Source organism: Petromyzon marinus, chromosome 2 (genome assembly GCF_048934315.1).
Source record: "Petromyzon marinus isolate PM22_M1 ecotype Great Lakes invasive population chromosome 2, UKy_Petmar_22M1.pri1.0, whole genome shotgun sequence".
Lineage (NCBI taxonomy): Eukaryota > Metazoa > Chordata > Hyperoartia > Petromyzontiformes > Petromyzontidae > Petromyzon > Petromyzon marinus.
The window spans coordinates 215,133-235,664 of NC_133668.1; the positions used below are offsets into that span (position 1 = coordinate 215,133).

Sequence of the window (20,532 nt, forward strand, 5' to 3'; positions counted from 1 at the left end):
CAATAATGTAAACACACATAGTAAACATGTAAACACATGTAAACACGTAAACAATAATGTATACATACATAGTAAACATGTAAACACATGTAAACACGTAAACAAGCATGTAAACATACATAGTAAACATGTAAACACATGTAAACACGTAAACAAGAATGTAAACACACATAGTAAACATGTAAACACATGTAAACACGTAAACAATAATGTAAACGCACAGTAAACATGTAAACACATGTAAACACGTAAACAATAATGTAAACATACATAGTAAACATGTAAACACATGTAAACACGTAAACAAGCATGTGAACACACATAGTAAACATGTAAACACATGTAAACACGTAAACAAGAATGTGAACACACATAGTAAACATGTAAACACATGTAAACACGTAAACAATAATGTAAACATACATAGTAAACATGTAAACACATGTAAACACGTAAACACATGTAAACACACATAGTAAACATGTAAACACATGTAAACACGTAAACAATAATTTAAACACACAGTAAACATGTAAACACATGTAAACACGTAAACAATAATGTAAACACACAGTAAACATGTAGACACATGTAAACACGTAAACAATAATGTAAACATACATAGTTAACATGTAAACACATGTAAACACGTAAACACATGTAAACACACATAGTAAACATGTAAACACATGTAAACACGTAAACAATAATGTAAACACACAGTAAACATGTAAACACATGTAAACACGTAAACAATAATGTAAACACACATAGTAAACATGTAAACACATGTAAACACGTAAACAATAATGTAAACACATAGTAAACATGTAAACACATGTAAACACGTAAACAATAATGTAAACACATAGTAAACATGTAAACACGTAAACAATAATGTAAACACACATAGTAAACATGTAAACACATGTAAACACGTAAACACATGTAAACATACATAGTAAACATGCAAACACATGTAAACACGTAAACAATAATGTAAACATACATAGTAAACATGTAAACACATGTAAACACGTAAAAAATAATGTAAACACACATAGTAAACATGTAAACACATGTAAACACGTAAACAATAATGTAAACACATAGTAAACATGTAAACACATGTAAACACGTAAACAATAATGTAAACACACATAGTAAACATGTAAACACATGTAAACACGTAAACAATAATGTAAACATACATAGTAAACATGTAAACACATGTAAACACGTAAACAAGAATGTAAACACACATAGTAAACATGTAAACACATGTAAACACGTAAACAATAATGTAAACACACATAGTAAACATGTAAACACGTAAACAATAATGTAAACACACATAGTAAACATGTAAACACATGTAAACACGTAAGCAATAATGTAAACATACATAGTAAACATGTAAACACATGTAAACACGTAAACAATAATGTAAACACACATAGTAAACATGTAAACACATGTAAACACGTAAACAAGAATGTAAACACACATAGTAAACATGTAAACACATGTAAACACGTAAACAATAATGTAAACACATAGTAAACATGTAAACACGTAAACAATAATGTAAACATACATAATAAACATGTAAACACATGTAAACACGTAAACAATAATGTAAACACACATAGTAAACATGTAAACACATGTAAACACGTAAACAATAATGTAAACACACATAGTAAACATGTAAAAACATGTAAACACGTAAGCAATAATGTAAACATACATAGTAAACATGTAAACACGTAAACAATAATGTAAACACACATAGTAAACATGTAAACACATGTAAACACGTAAACAATAATGTAAACACATAGTAAACATGTAAACACATGTAAACACGTAAACAATAATGTAAACACATAGTAAACATGTAAACACGTAAACAAGAATGTAAACACACATAGTAAACATGTAAACACATGTAAACACGTAAACACATGTAAACATACATAGTAAACATGCAAACACATGTAAACACGTAAACAATAATGTAAACATACATAGTAAACATGTAAACACATGTAAACACGTAAACAATAATGTAAACACACATAGTAAACATGTAAACACATGTAAACACGTAAACAATAATGTAAACACATAGTAAACATGTAAACACATGTAAACACGTAAACAATAATGTAAACACACATAGTAAACATGTAAACACATGTAAACACGTAAACAATAATGTAAACACACATAGTAAACATGTAAACACGTAAACAATAATGTAAACATACATAGTAAACATGTAAACACATGTAAACACGTAAACAAGAATGTAAACACACATAGTAAACATGTAAACACGTAAACAATAATGTAAACACATAGTAAACATGTAAACACATGTAAACACATGTAAACACGTAAACAATAATGTAAACACATAGTAAACATGTAAACACGTAAACAACAATGCAAACACACATAGTAAACATGTAAACACATGTAAACACGTAAACACATGTAAACATACATAGTAAACATGCAAACACATGTAAACACGTAAACAATAATGTAAACATACATAGTAAACATGTAAACACATGTAAACACGTAAACAATAATGTAAACACACATAGTAAACATGTAAACACATGTAAACACGTAAACAATAATGTAAACACATAGTAAACATGTAAACACATGTAAACACGTAAACAATAATGTAAACACACATAGTAAACATGTAAACACATGTAAACACGTAAACAATAATGTAAACACACATAGTAAACATGTAAACACATGTAAACATACATAGTAAACATGTAAACACATGTAAACACGTAAACAAGAATGTAAACACACATAGTAAACATGTAAACACGTAAACAATAATGTAAACACATAGTAAACATGTAAACACATGTAAACACATGTAAACACGTAAACAATAATGTAAACACACATAGTAAACATGTAAACACGTAAACAATAATGTAAACACACATAGTAAACATGTAAACACATGTAAACACGTAAGCAATAATGTAAACATACATAGTAAACATGTAAACACATGTAAACACGTAAACAATAATGTAAACACACATAGTAAACATGTAAACACATGTAAACACGTAAGCAATAATGTAAACATACATAGTAAACATGTAAACACATGTAAACACGTAAACAATAATGTAAACACACATAGTAAACATGTAAACACATGTAAACACGTAAACAATAATGTAAACACACATAGTAAACCTGTAAACACATGTAAACACGTAAACAATAATGTAAACACACATAGTAAACATGTAAACACATGTAAACACGTAAACACATGTAAACACACATAGTAAACATGTAAACACATGTAAACACGTAAACAATAATGTAAACACACATAGTAAACATGTAAACACATGTAAACACGTAAACAATAATGTAAACATACATAGTAAACATGTAAACACATGTAAACACGTAAACAATAATGTAAACATACATAGTAAACATGTAAACACATGTAAACACGTAAACAAGCATGTAAACATACATAGTAAACATGTAAACACATGTAAACACGTAAACAAGAATGTAAACACACATAGTAAACATGTAAACACGTAAACAATAATGTAAACACATAGTAAACATGTAAACACATAGTAAACATGTAAACACGTAAACAATAATGTAAACACACATAGTAAACATGTAAACACATGTAAACACGTAAGCAATAATGTAAACATACATAGTAAACATGTAAACACATGTAAACACGTAAACAATAATGTAAACACACATAGTAAACATGTAAACACATGTAAACACGTAAACAATAATGTAAACACACATAGTAAACCTGTAAACACATGTAAACACGTAAACAATAATGTAAACACACATAGTAAACATGTAAACACATGTAAACACGTAAACACATGTAAACACACATAGTAAACATGTAAACACATGTAAACACGTAAACAATAATGTAAACATACATAGTAAACATGTAAACACATGTAAACACGTAAACAATAATGTAAACATACATAGTAAACATGTAAACACATGTAAACACGTAAACAAGCATGTAAACATACATAGTAAACATGTAAACACATGTAAACACGTAAACAAGAATGTAAACACACATAGTAAACATGTAAACACGTAAACAATAATGTAAACATACATAGTAAACATGTAAACACATGTAAACACGTAAACAATAATGTAAACACACATAGTAAACATGTAAACACATGTAAACACGTAAACAAGCATGTGAACACACATAGTAAACATGTAAACACATGTAAACACGTAAACAAGAATGTAAACACACATAGTAAACATGTAAACACATGTAAACACGTAAACAATAATGTAAACACACAGTAAACATGTAAACACATGTAAACACGTAAACAATAATGTAAACATACATAGTAAACATGTAAACACATGTAAACACGTAAACACATGTAAACACACATAGTAAACATGTAAACACATGTAAACACGTAAACAATAATGTAAACACAAGTAAACATGTAAACACATGTAAACACGTAAACAATAATGTAAACACACAGTAAACATCTAAACACATGTAAACACGTAAACAATAATGTAAACATACATAGTAAACATGTAAACACATGTAAACACGTAAACACATGTAAACACACATAGTAAACATGTAAACACATGTAAACACGTAAACAATAATGTAAACACAAGTAAACATGTAAACACATGTAAACACGTAAACAATAATGTAAACACACAGTAAACATCTAAACACATGTAAACACGTAAACAATAATGTAAACATACGAGTGTGTCCCCGTGGCAGCGTGGAGCGCTGGTTGATGAAGGGACATGAAGGCCGTGACGTCTGTGCGTGTCTCATCACGTGTCTCATCACGTGTCTCATCCTGTGTCTCACTCCCTGTGTCTCACTCCTTGTGTCTCATCCTGTGTGTCTCCTTGTGTCTCACCACGTGTCTCATCACGTGTCTCACTCCTTGTGTCTCCTTGTGTCTCACCACGTGTCTCATTCCTTGTGTCTCACCCCTTGTGTCTCACTCCTTGTGTCTCATCCTGTGTCTCCTTGTGTCTCACCACGTGTGTCTCACCCCGTGTCTCACTCCTTGTGTCTCATCCTGTGTGTCTCATCCTGTGTCTCACTCCTTGTGTCTCACTCCTTGTGTCTCACCCCTTGTGTCTCACTCCTTATGTCTCACTCCTTGTGTCTCATCCTGTGTGTCTCACTCCTTGTGTCTCACCACATGTGTCTCACTCCTTGTGTCTCACCCCTTCTGTCTCACTCCTTGTGTCTCACTCCTTGTGTCTCACCCCTTGTGTCTCACCACGTGTGTCTCACTCCTTGTGTCTCACCACGTGTGTCTCACTCCTTGTGTCTCACTCCTTGTGTCTCACCCCTTGTGTCTCACTCCTTATGTCTCACTCCTTGTGTCTCATCCTGTGTGTCTCACTCCTTGTGTCTCACCCCTTGTGTCTCACTCCTTGTGTCTCACCCCTTGTGTCTCACTCCTTGTGTCTCACCCCTTGTGTCTCACTCCTTGTGTCTCACTCCTTGTGTCTCACCACGTGTGTCTCACTCCTTGTGTCTCACCACGTGTGTCTCACTCCTTGTGTCTCACCCCTTGTGTCTCACCCCTTGTGTCTCACTCCTTGTGTCTCATCCTGTGTGTCTCACTCCTTGTGTCTCACCACGTGTGTCTCACTCCTTGTGTCTCACCACGTGTGTCTCACTCCTTGTGTCTCACCCCTTGTGTCTCACCACGTGTGTCTCACCACGTGTGTCTCACTCCTTGTGTCTCACCCCTTATGTCTCACTCCTTGTGTCTCACTCCTTGTGTCTCACCCTGTGTGTCTCACTCCTTATGTCTCACTCCTTGTGTCTCACTCCTTGTGTCTCACCCTGTGTGTCTCACTCCTTATGTCTCACTCCTTGTGTCTCACTCCTTGTGTCTCACCCTGTGTGTCTCACTCCTTGTGTCTCACTCCTTGTGTCTCACCCCTTGTGTCTCACCCCTTGTGTCTCACTCCTTGTGTCTCATCCTGTGTGTCTCACTCCTTGTGTCTCACCACGTGTGTCTCACTCCTTGTGTCTCACCACGTGTGTCTCACTCCTTGTGTCTCACCCCTTGTGTCTCACCACGTGTGTCTCACTCCTTGTGTCTCACCCCTTATGTCTCACCCCTTGTGTCTCACTCCTTATGTCTCACTCCTTGTGTCTCACTCCTTGTGTCTCACCCTGTGTGTCTCACTCCTTATGTCTCACTCCTTGTGTCTCACTCCTTGTGTCTCACCCTGTGTGTCTCACTCCTTGTGTCTCACTCCTTGTGTCTCACCCTGTGTGTCTCACCCTGTGTGTCTCTCCCCGTGTGTCTCTCCCCGTGTGTCTCCAGGCCATACTCAGGCTGCTGCAGTACACCGTCTCTCTGCTGGCGAACCTCTCCCGCGTGCCAGAGAACCGCGCCTGCTTCCGCCAGAGCAACGCGGTGCCCGTGATGCAGGAGCTGCTCAAGAAGGACGACGTGGATGTCAGGATGTCTGCCCTGCAGGTCATCGCCCTCGTGCTGGAGGAGAGCGACTGTGACCCCCTGGGAGAGACGAGTAAGCAACTCTCACCGCACCCCGCACGGACCGCTCGCCTGCGGGACTCGGCCCTCGCTCGCCCTCCGCTCGCCTCCCTTGTGCAGCTTTAGTCAGACGAGGGGTGTAGACGTCACCGCATTAAAGAAGACCGTGACACACGCACGCAGGAGTCTAAAGAAAAAGATTCCCCGCATAGCCTTCAACAGACTTGGGCCAAGTGCTGTTCACAACCCGCTATGAATACTGGCGTGCCATACGAGGTGGTAGATGGGCGTGGTGCTGGGCATGGTGCTGGGCATGGTGCTGGGTGTTTATTTAAAAATAAAAATAAATAATGTTTATGTTACCGGGTAGGGCCCCACTGAGCGATGTAGTTATTGTGTAGGAGCGACTTGGCCACCACCAATGACAGCTCATCACGTGGCTCATCACGTGGACATTTATAGCAGCCAAATACTCTAACATGGTCTTGCGGAATTCTGAATCGAGGCGTCTGTTGTATTGATTCTGCTCACAGTTGATCCAACAGCCACGTTAGGGTATCGATTCATCGAGGGTTAATCACTGCGTCGATTCATTTGCGATACATGGATCGACTAATCCCATTGGTTATACTCTTTGGATCACGACGTTTCGATTGCAACACAAGCAACCGTCTTCAGGTGAGAGAGGTTAGTAGAGCTTCCCGCAGAACGTGGTGATAGCAGCTGGTGGTTAATGTTACGCAAGCTCTGACAATGCCCTGATGAGTACATCACTTACTGCGTGTTTGTTTATGTGAGCAATAAAAGTTATTTTTATTTATAAAATGCTTTAATACATTTATCATGTGTACTGTATCATTATTAAGGCTATTACCGATACTCCAATGAAGCCCTCACATTGTTCATAGTTAAAAAACAGCTGTCGGTAACGCATCTCCATTGGAACCATGTCATAGCGACCTCCTATAGCGCTGTTTCGTATAGTGCTCACTTTACCAAGCACGCCACCTGAGCGCTATAGGAGGTATGTCTGTAGTTTAAACACAATTAGTCATAGCGAGCACAACAGCTCTACGCATAACACCATGCGGACACACAGAGTCATAGCAATAGCTGTTAAACCACGCGTTTAGATCTCGTACCCCACACTCACAATGTCACCGTAAACCTCCACAACAAGCGGCGAAGGCGCCACCGCTGGACTGTGTGGGTGTGGGTGACACGGGACACGTGGTGGGCTGTGTGGGTGACACGGGACACGTGGTGGGCTGTGTGGGTGACACGGGACACGTGGTGGGCTGTGTGGGTGACACAGGACACGTGGTGGGCTGTGTGGGTGTGGGTGACACGTGGTGGGCTGTGTGGGTGACACGGGACACGTGGTGGGCTGTGTGGGTGTGGGTGACACGTGGTGGGCTGTGTGGGTGACACGGGACACGTGGTGGGCTGTGTGGGTGACACGGGACACGTGGTGGGCTGTGTGGGTGACACGTGGTGGGCTGTGTGGGTAACACGGGAAACGTGGTGGGCTGTGTGGGTGACACGGGACACGTGGTGGGCTGTGTGGGTGACACTAGACACGTGGTGGGCTGTGTGGGTGACACGTGACACGTGGTCAGATGTGTGGGTGACACGGGACACGTGGTGGGCTGTGTGGGTGACACGGGACACGTGGTGGGCTGTGTGGGTGACACGGGACACGTGGTGGGCTGTGTGGGTGACACTAGACACGTGGTGGGCTGTGTGGGTGACACTAGACACGTGGTGGGCTGTGTGGGTGACACGTGACACGTGGTCAGATGTGTGGGTGACACGGGACACGTGGTGGGCTGTGTGGGTGACACGGGACACGTGGTGGGCTGTGTGGGTGACACGGGACACGTGGTGGGCTGAGGAGTGATGGTCTCTGCGTGCCTCGTTACAGACTCCACTAACGAGCTGCTCCAGACCATCGGTAAGCCCACCGTGTACGGCCGATACAAGTCGGCGGGTGGTGAGATCCTATCCCTGACGGAGGAGCTGCTGGAGTCTCTGGCCATGCTGTCCGTGTGCTGGCCGGTGCGCAGGAAGGTGAGCGCTCGCACCGCACCACCGACGAGGCACCGGCAGGGCGACGCCGGTGCCGTGGCCGCCCGGGTCGGCCCTGGGCGCCGTGCCGGGCGTCGTGAATCCGTGACGCTTCTCGGCCGCTTCTCTCGTCAGATCTACGAGGCGGGCGCCGTGGCTCCGCTGGTGCAGAGCCTGAGGCAGGGCCGCTCCGTGGAGAAGCTCCACGCGGTGACGACGCTCAGCAGACTCAGCCGGGAGCCCGGCACCTGCTCCAAGATGAGGCTGGGTGAGGAGGAGCAGGAGGAGGAGGGCTGCTCTCCCTGCACGCTCAGCAGCACGTCACACACACACCACGTGTACACACTACGTATATACTACATGTACTATACACACACTACATGTACTATACACACACTACATGTACTATATACACACTACATGTACTATATACACTACATGTACTATACACACACTACATGTACTATACACGCACACTACATGTACTATACACACTACATGTACTATATACACACTACATGTACTATATACACACACCACATGTACTATATACACACTACATGTACTATACACACACTACATGTACTATACACACACTACATGTACTATACACACACTACATGTACTATATACACTACATGTACTATATATACACACTACATGTACTATACACACACTACATGTACTATACACACACTACATGTACTATACACACACTACATGTACTATATACACTACATGTACTATATATACACACTACATGTACTATACACACACTACATGTACTATACACGCACACTACATGTACTATATACACACTACATGTACTATATACACACACCACATGTACTATATACACACTACATGTACTATACACACACTACATGTACTATACACACACTACATGTACTATACACACACTACATGTACTATATACACTACATGTACTATACACACACTACATGTACTATACACGCACACTACATGTACTATATACACACACTACATGTACTATATACACACTACATGTACTATACACACTACATGTACTATACACACACTACATGTACTATACACGCACACTACATGTACTATATACACACTACATGTACTATATACACACACTACATGTACTATACACACTACATGTACTATATACACTACATGTACTATATATACACACTACATGTACTATACACACACTACATGTACTATACACACACTACATGTACTATATACACTACATGTACTATATATACACACTACATGTACTATACACACACTACATGTACTATACACGCACACTACATGTACTATATACACACTACATGTACTATACACACACACTACATGTACTATACACACACTACATGTACTATATACACACACTACATGTACTATATACACACTACATGTACTATACACACACTACATGTACTATACACACTACATGTACTATATACACACTACATGTACTATATACACACACTACATGTACTATACACACACACTACATGTACTATACACACACTATATGTACTATACACACACTACATGTACTATATACACACTACATGTACTATATACACACTACATGTACTATACACACATTACATGTACTATATACACACTACATGTACTATACACACACACTACATGTACTATACACACACTACATGTACTATATACACACACTACATGTACTATACACACACACTACATGTACTATACACACTACATGTACTATACACACACTGCATGTACTATGCACACATTACATGTACTATACACACACTACATGTACTATACACGCACACTACATGTACTATACACACACTACATGTACTATATACACACACTACATGTACTATACACACTACATGTACTATACACACACACTACATATACTATACACACACACTACATGTACTATACACACACACTACATGTACTATACACACACTACATGTACTATACACACACTACATGTACTATATACACACTACATGTACTATACACACACTACATGTACTATACACACATTACATGTACTATATACACACTACATGTACTATACACACACACTACATGTACTATACACACACTACATGTACTATATACACACACTACATGTACTATACACACACACTACATGTACTATACACACTACATGTACTATACACACACTGCATGTACTATGCACACATTACATGTACTATACACACACTACATGTACTATACACACATTACATGTACTATACACACACTACATGTACTATACACACACTACATGTACTATACACACACTATATGTACTATATACACACTACATGTACTATATACACACTACATGTACTATACACACACTACATGTACTATATACACACTACATGTACTATATATACACACTACATGTACTATACACACACTACATGTACTATACACGCACACTACATGTACTATATACACACTACATGTACTATACACACACACTACATGTACTATACACACACTACATGTACTATATACACACACTACATGTACTATATACACACTACATGTACTATACACACACTACATGTACTATACACACTACATGTACTATATACACACACTACATATACTATACACACACACTACATGTACTATACACACACACTACATGTACTATACACACACTACATGTACTATACACACACTACATGTACTATATACACACTACATGTACTATACACACACTACATGTACTATACACACATTACATGTACTATATACACACTACATGTACTATACACACACACTACATGTACTATACACACACTACATGTACTATATACACACACTACATGTACTATACACACACACTACATGTACTATACACACACTACATGTACTATACACACACTGCATGTACTATGCACACATTACATGTACTATACACACACTACATGTACTATACACACATTACATGTACTATACACACACTACATGTACTATACACACACTACATGTACTATACACACACTATATGTACTATACACACACTATATGTACTATACACACACACTACATGTACTATACACACACACACTACATGCACTATATACACACACTACATTTACTATATATACACTACATGTACTATATACACACACATTACATGTACTATATACACACACTACATGTACTATACACACACACTACATGTACTATATACACACTACATGTACTATATACACACACTACATGTACTATATACACACTACATGTACTATATACACACACTACATGTACTATACACACACTACATTTACTATATACACACTACATGTACTATATACACACATTACATGTACTATATACACACTACATGTACTATATACACACTACATGTACTATACACACACTACATGTACTATATACACACTACATGTACTATATATACTCACTACATGTACTATACACACACTACATGTACTATACACGCACACTACATGTACTATATACACACTACATGTACTATACACACACACTACATGTACTATACACACACTACATGTACTATATACACACACTACATGTACTATATACACACTACATGTACTACACACACACACTACATGTACTATACACACACTACATGTACTATATACACACACTACATGTACTATACACACTACATGTACTATATACACACACTACATATACTATACACACACTACATGTACTATATACACACACTACATGTACTATATATACACTACATGTACTATATACACACACTACATGTACTATATACACACTACATGTACTATATACACACACTACATGTACTATAAACACACTACATGTACTATACACACACTACATGTACTATACACACATTGCATGTACTATATACACTACATGTACTATACACACACTACATGTACTATACACACACTACATGTACTATATACACACACTACATGTACTATATACACACACTACATGTACTATACACACACTACATGTACTATACACACACTGCATGTACTATGCACACATTACATGTACTATACACACACTACATGTACTATACACACATTACATGTACTATACACACACTACATGTACTATACACACACTACATGTACTATACACACACACTATATGTACTATACACACACTATATGTACTATACACACACACTATATGTACTATACACACACACACTACATTTACTATATACACACACTACATTTACTATATACACACACTACATGTACTATATACACACACACTACATGTACTATATACACACACTACATGTACTATATACACACACTACATTTACTATATATACACTACATGTACTATATACACACACATTACATGTACTATATACACACACTACATGTACTATACACACACACTACATGTACTATATACACACACTACATGTACTATATACACACTACATGTACTATATACACACACTACATGTACTATACACACACTACATTTACTATATACACACTACATGTACTATATACACACATTACATGTACTATACACACACACTACATGTACTATATACACACTACATGTACTATATATACACACTACATGTACTATATACACACATTACATGTACTATATACACACTACATGTACTATATACACACACATTACATGTACTATACACACACTACGTGTACTATACACACACTACATGTACTATATACACACACTACATGTACTATACACACACACTACATGTACTATATACACACTACATGTACTATACACACTACATGTACTATACACACAAACTACATGTACTATACACACCACGTGTACACACTACATATACTATATACACACACCACACATATATACACTACATATATATGCGGTTGAGTGTGGAGTGTGTGTGTGGTGAGTGATGAGTATGTGTGGTGAGTGTGAGTGAGGAGTGTCTTTGGTTAGTAGTGAGTGTTTGTATGGTGAGTGGTGAGCATGTGTACCATGAGTGTGTGTATTATGAGTGGTGAGGGTGTATGGTGAGTTAGTAGTGTGGATAGTGAGTGGTAAATTGTGAGTGAGTGGTGAGTGTGTGTACGGTGAATGAGTAGTGAGTGTGTATGGTGAGTTAGTGGTGTGTATGGTGAGTGGTGAGTGAGTGGGGAGTGAGTAGTGAGTGAGTATGGTGAGTGAGTATGGTGAGTGGTGAGTGAGTGAGTGGTGAGTCTATATCGTGAGTGGTGAGTGTGTGTAGTGAGTGGTGAGTGAGTGGTGAGTGTGTGGTGAGTGAGTGGTGAGTGAGTAGTGAGTGAGTGAGTGGTGAGTGAGTGAGTGGTGAGTGGTGAGTGAGTGGTGAGTGAGTGGTGTAGTGAGTGGTGAGTGTGTGGTGATTGAGTGGTGAGTGAGTGAGTGGTGAGTGAGTGAGTGAGTGGTGAGTGAGTGAGTGGTGAGTGAGTGGTGAGTGAGTGGTGTAGTGAGTGGTGTAGTGAGTGGTGAGTGTGTGGTGATTGAGTGGTGAGTGGTGAGTGAGTGAGTGAGTGGTGAGTGAGTGAGTGGTGAGTAAGTGAGTGTGTGGTGAGTGGTGAGTGAGTGTAGTGAGTGTGTAGTGAGTGAGTGGTGAGTGAGTGAGTGGTGAGTGACTGAGTGAGCGGTGAGTGTGACTGAGTGTGTGGTGAGTGAGTGGTGAGTGTGACTGAGTGTGTGGTGAGTGAGTGGTGAGTGAGTGGTGAGTGTGACTGAGTGTGTGGTGAGTGAGTGGTGAGTGTGACTGAGTGAGTGGTGAGTGAGTGGTGAGTGTGACTGAGTGAGTGGTGAGTGAGTGGTGAGTGAGTGAGTGTGACTGAGTGTGTGGTGAGTGAGTGGTGAGTGAGTGGTGAGTGTGACTGAGTGAGTGGTGAGTGAGTGGTGAGTGTGACTGAGTGAGTGGTGAGTGAGTGGTGAGTGAGTGGTGAGTGTGACTGAGTGTGTGGTGAGTGAGTGGTGAGTGAGTGGTGAGTGTGACTGAGTGTGTGGTGAGTGAGTGAGTGGTGAGTGTGACTGAGTGAGTGGTGAGTGAGTGAGTGGTGAGTGTGACTGAGTGTGTGGTGAGTGAGTGGTGAGTGTGACTGAGTGAGTGGTGAGTGAGTGGTGAGTGAGTGGTGAGTGAGTGGTGAGTGGTGAGTGAGTGGTGAGTGAGTGGTGAGTGGTGAGTGAGTGGTGAGTGGTGAGTGAGTGGTGAGTGTGACTGAGTGAGTGGTGAGTGAGTGGTGAGTGAGTGAGTGTGACTGAGTGAGTGGTGAGTGAGTGGTGAGTGAGTGGTGAGTGTGACTGAGTGTGTGGTGAGTGAGTGGTGAGTGAGTGGTGAGTGGTGAGTGAGTGGTGAGTGAGTGAGTGAGTGGTGAGTGTGACTGAGTGAGTGAGTGGTGAGTGGTGAGTGAGTGGTGAGTGTGACTGAGTGAGTGGTGAGTGAGTGGTGAGTGAGTGGTGAGTGTGACTGAGTGTGTGGTGAGTGAGTGGTGAGTGTGACTGAGTGAGTGGTGAGTGGTGAGTGAGTGTGACTGAGTGAGTGGTGAGTGAGTGGTGAGTGTGACTGAGTGAGTGGTGAGTGAGTGAGTGAGTGGTGAGTGTGACTGAGTGAGTGGTGAGTGAGTGGTGAGTGAGTGGTGAGTGTGACTGAGTGAGTGGTGAGTGAGTGGTGAGTGTGACTGAGTGTTTGTGTGTCTCAGAGGGACAACTTCACTGCCCCATATGGAGCACGAACCAGAACCAGCTGAGGGAGAGAGCGGCCGGCTCCTGGGGCAGCGTGAGGACATCCACCTCCTCTACACCTCCTCTTCTACACCTCCTCTACACCACCTCCTCTACACCTCCACCTCCTCTACACCACCTCCTCTACACCTCCTCTTCTACACCTCCTCTACACCACCTCCTCTACACCTCCACCTCCTCTACACCTCCACCTCCTCTACACCTCCTCTTCTACACCTCCTCTACACCACCTCCTCTACACCTCCACCTCCTCTACACCTCCACCTCCTCTACACCTCCACCTCCTCTACACCTCCACCTCCTCTACACCTCCACCTCCTCTACACCTCCTCCTCTACATCTCCTCCTCCTCTGCACCTCCACCTCCTCTACACCACCTCCTCTACACCACCTCCTCTACACCACCTCCTCCTCTACACCCCAGCGGTGTCCCCAGCGCGACGCTCGTGCAGGGCGTGCGGTGACGCAACCCCCCCCCCCCCCCCGTGGCCCTCACCTCCCGGTCCCCCCCCCCTGTGCCTCAGGCCGTGCTCCGCGCCGTCAAGAGCTTCATCTCGTGCTGCTCCTCCTCCAGGTCCACGGAGGTGCAGGCTCGCCTCGCAGGTAACAGCAGCCCCTAGGCAACAGCAGCCCCTAGGCAACAGCAACCTGGAGGCAACAGCAGCCTCTAGGTAACAGCAGCCCCTAGGTAACAGTAGCCCCTAGGTAACAGTAGCCCCTAGGTAACAGCAGCCCCTAGGTAACAGCAGCCCCTAGGTAACAGCAGCCCCTAGGCAACAGCAGCCCCTAGGCAACGGCAGCCCCTAGGTAACAGCAGCCCCTAGGTAACAGTAGCCCCTAGGTAACAGCAGCCCCTAGGTAACAGCAGCCCCAGCAGCCCCTAGGTAACAGCAGCCCCTAGGCAACAGCAGCCCCTAGGTAACAGCAGCCCCTAGGTAACAGCAGCCCCTAGGTAACAGCAGCCCCTAGGCAACAGCAGCCCCTAGGTAACAGCAGCCCCTAGGCAACAGCAGCCCCTAGGTAACAGCAGCCCCTAGGTAACAGCAGCCCCTAGGTAACGGCAGCCCCTAGGTAACGGCAGCCCCTAGGCAGCGGCAGCCCCTAGGTAACAGCAGCCCCTAGGTAACAGCAGCCCCTAGGTAACGGCAGCCCCTAGGTAACAGCAGCCCCTAGGTAACGGCAGCCCCTAGGTAACAGCAGCCCCTAGGTAACAGCAGCCTCTAGGCAACAGCAGCCCCTAGGTAACAGCAGCCCCTAGGTAACAGCAGCCCCTAGGTAACGGCAGCCCCTAGGTAACAGCAGCCCCTAGGTAACAGCAGCCCCTAGGCAACAGCAGCCCCTAGGTAACAGCAGCCCCTAGGCAACAGCAGCCTGGTAATAGCAGTTCAGGGTAGAGGCCGACCGAAATTCGGTTTCAGTTTCGGCGCTGAAAGTTGTCAATGGCCTCTTTCAGCATCGTTTTGGTTTCGGCCAAAAGTAAATTTTTTACTTTCGGACTGATTTCGTTTTCGGCCGAAACCAGAAATTCAGTTTTGATCGGCCTCTAAACTACACGCACGTGCATGCGACTCCGGGCAGCAGCGGCGGTGGTTGATGGCAGACGCTCCTCACTCTCTCCGGCGATCGGAAGTAGCGCACACACGCACCGTCAAGCAAGCATGGGGGTGAGAGGATTGTGGTGGTGGTGGGGGGGATAAGACAGACGACGGAGAAGAATGAGAAAAAAATAACTTCCCCCCCAAAACCACCAAACTAACGAGCAGCAGCAGCAAGCAGCACACGCGTAGCCAGCACACGCAGCAGCAGCAGTAGCAGCAGTAGCACACACGCCTAGCCAGCACACGCGTAGCCAGCACTAGCAGCACTAGCAGCAGCAGTAGCAGCAGTAGCACACACGCCTAGCCAGCACACGCGTAGCCAGCACACGCAGCACTAGCAGCAGCAGTAGCAGCAGTAGCACACACGCCTAGCCAGCACACGCCTAGCCAGCACACGCGTAGCCAGCACTAGCAGCAGCACACACGCGTAGCCAGCACTAGCAGCACTCGCAGCACTCTCAGCAGCAGCAGTCCACCAGGGGCACTTTTGTTTGAGCGGCTCAGAGGCTGGGCTCTCACAGGCAGCTCGAGGCACGCACCACACACCACACACACACACACCACACACACACACATATCACACACACACACACTACACACACACCACACACACACACACCACACACACACATATCACACACACACACACCACACACACACCACACATATCACACACACACACCACACACACACACCACACATATCACACACACACCACACATATCACACACACCACACACACCACACACACATCACACACACCACACACACACACCACACACACACCACACACACACACCACACATACCACACACACACCACACACACACACCACACACACCACACACACACACCACACATATCACACACACACCACACACACACCACACATATCACACACACACCACACATATCACACACACACCACACACACACCACACACACCACACACACACACACCACACATATCACACACACCACACACACACCACACACACAAACCACACATATCACACACACACCACACACACACCACACACACACCACACACACACCACACACCACACACACACCACACACCATGCACACACACATACCACACACGCACCACACACACGCACCACACACACACCCCAACCCACTCACCCCTCCAATGATCCAATTCAACCCTCCCACCACCCCATCCCACCCCACTTCCTCCCCCACATGGGTTCCACACAGCAGGAGGGGGCTTGGGTGTGCGTGCGTGCGACTCTGTGACGCGTCTAGAGGCCGACAGAAATTCGGTTTCGGTTTTGGCGCCGACACAAGGGTAGCTGGGTATAACATTGTAACGTTTAACATAATTCACAAGGCAATATATAGTATCGTAATTGTATAGTGAATATACAGCATTGTGGTATATAGTAGGGTTGATAGAATAAGACAGTGTAATGTTACAAGTCTAACACTTTATAGTCTAAAGTATAGGGTAGTGTATAGTAACGCATTGTAGAATTCAAAGGTGGAATTTTATCTATGGATATGATATTATACCATGTAGGTTAGATTGGAAGGTATAATATTGTACTGTACAGTAGTCCAGTTTGTAACAGAGTTACAACGCAACACAGGACAGAGCAGCGCACCTTGGCTGCTCTTTGACCTTCCCTTTCTGTCTGCCCAGCCACCACCCTCCTCCGATCCGGTGGTGGTGCTGGGTGACATGCTCATTCATGTTCATTCCACCCATACAGCTTAAAAGACGCAATCCAAGCTTAGCAATGTTCACTCAAGCACTGTCTGCTGGACAGTCCTGTTTCTTCACCTGAAGAAGGCTACTTGTGTTGTGGCCGAAACGTCGTGAGAATTTTATTTTATTATGTTTTATTATTATCTTTCTTATTTTGTTTCCACTCTACGTGACTTTACCGAAAGAACCAAGGGTAGCTGGGTGTTTGTTGCACCGAGTTGCAGGATTCTGCGTCAAGTTGCTCGTCTTGCTCGCGTCGTGTTGCTTACGGCCGAGTTGCCCGGCGTCGAGTCGCCCGTGGTTGCCGACGTCTGTTGCCCCGCGTGCGCCGCTTGCCGTGGCCCCAGGCGTCCCCAAGTGGCAGGAGGGTGACGTGCAGGCCTGGCTGGAGGAGAGCAGCCTGGGCGCCTACTGCACCAACTTCACGCAGATCGACGGCCGCATCCTCCACACCCTCCTGGAGATCCGCCAGCAGGTGGCACGGGGACACCGGGGGACACCACGTGGGGGCACCACACAGCACCACGTGGTGTCACCACACAGCACCACGTGGTGTCACCACACACAGCACCACGTGGTGTGTCACAGAGTGACACACCACGTGGGGGCACCACACAGCACCACGTGGGGGCACCACACACAGCACCACGTGGTGTCACCACACAGCACCACGTGGTGTCACCACACAGCACCACGTGGTGTCACCACACACAGCACCACGTGGTGTCACAGAGTGACACACCACGTGGGGGCACCACACAGCACCACGTGGGGGCACCACACACAGCACCACGTGGTGTCACCACACAGCACCACGTGGTGTCACCACACAGCACCACGTGGTGTCACCACACACAGCACCACGTGGTGTCACAGAGTGACACACCACGTGGGGGCACCACACAGCACCACGTGGGGGCACCACACACAGCACCACGTGGTGTTACCACACAGCACCACGTGGTGTCACCACCCACAGCACGACGTAGTGTCACCACACACAGTACCACGTGGTGTTACCACACACAGCACCACGTCTCAGGCTCAAGGACACAGACGCCACGACTCAGTGAGGACCCCAACCCTGCGGCTCCTCACCTTCTCACCCAGCTCCTCACCTCCTCACCTCCTCACCCAGCTTCTCACCTCCTCACCCAGCTCCTCACCCAGCTCCTCACCCAGCTCCTCACCCAGCTCCTCACCCAGCTCCTCACCTCACCCAACTCCTCACCTCCTCACCCAGCTCCTCACCTCCTCACCCAGCTCCTCACCTCCTCACCCAGCTCCTCACCCAGCTCCTCACCCCCTCACCCAACTCTTCACTTCCTCACCTCCTCACCCAGCTCCTCACCCAGCTCCTCACCCAGCTCCTCACCTCCTCACCCACCTCCTCACCCAGCTCCTCCTCGATGTCTTTGTCTCACATCTTCTCTTCCTGCTCTCAGGCCCCAGAGTTCTTTGCCATGGTGGCACGGGAAGTGGGCGGCTTCCACTGCCTGGAGGACTTCCTCAAGTTCCTGGACGCTGTGGAGAAACTGGACTGATGAGGTTCACTGTCCACTCACCACCACTGTCACACTCACCACACTCACCATGCACTACTACACATTCACCACACAGTGAACACCACCCGCCCTCACACTCACCACACTCACCATGCACTACTACACATTCACCACACAGTGAACACCACCACTCTCACACTCACCACACTCACCATGTACTACTACACATTCACCACACAGTGAACACCACCACTCTCACA

General features: G+C 44.0%; 1 protein-coding gene and 1 long non-coding RNA gene across 2 annotated transcripts in view; both read left to right on the top strand.

Moving 5' to 3' along the window:
* LOC116950727 (uncharacterized) overlaps positions 1-20,532 on the top strand; it is an 85,633-nt gene that overhangs the window by 62,994 nt on the left and 2,107 nt on the right. Inside the window, exons 8-14 of the mRNA XM_076068680.1 lie at positions 6,444-6,651; positions 8,542-8,687; positions 8,820-8,952; positions 15,395-15,471; positions 15,962-16,040; positions 19,115-19,242; positions 20,213-20,315. Of these exons, the coding sequence (XP_075924795.1) occupies positions 6,444-6,651; positions 8,542-8,687; positions 8,820-8,952; positions 15,395-15,471; positions 15,962-16,040; positions 19,115-19,242; positions 20,213-20,311 (870 nt within the window). The 3' untranslated portion in view covers positions 20,312-20,315. The remainder of the gene's footprint in view (positions 1-6,443; positions 6,652-8,541; positions 8,688-8,819; positions 8,953-15,394; positions 15,472-15,961; positions 16,041-19,114; positions 19,243-20,212; positions 20,316-20,532) is intronic.
* On the top strand, positions 16,047-17,677 carry LOC142925626 (uncharacterized). The gene is made up of 2 exons (XR_012942567.1): positions 16,047-16,278; positions 16,322-17,677. It is a non-coding gene; the product is annotated as an uncharacterized LOC142925626 (long non-coding RNA).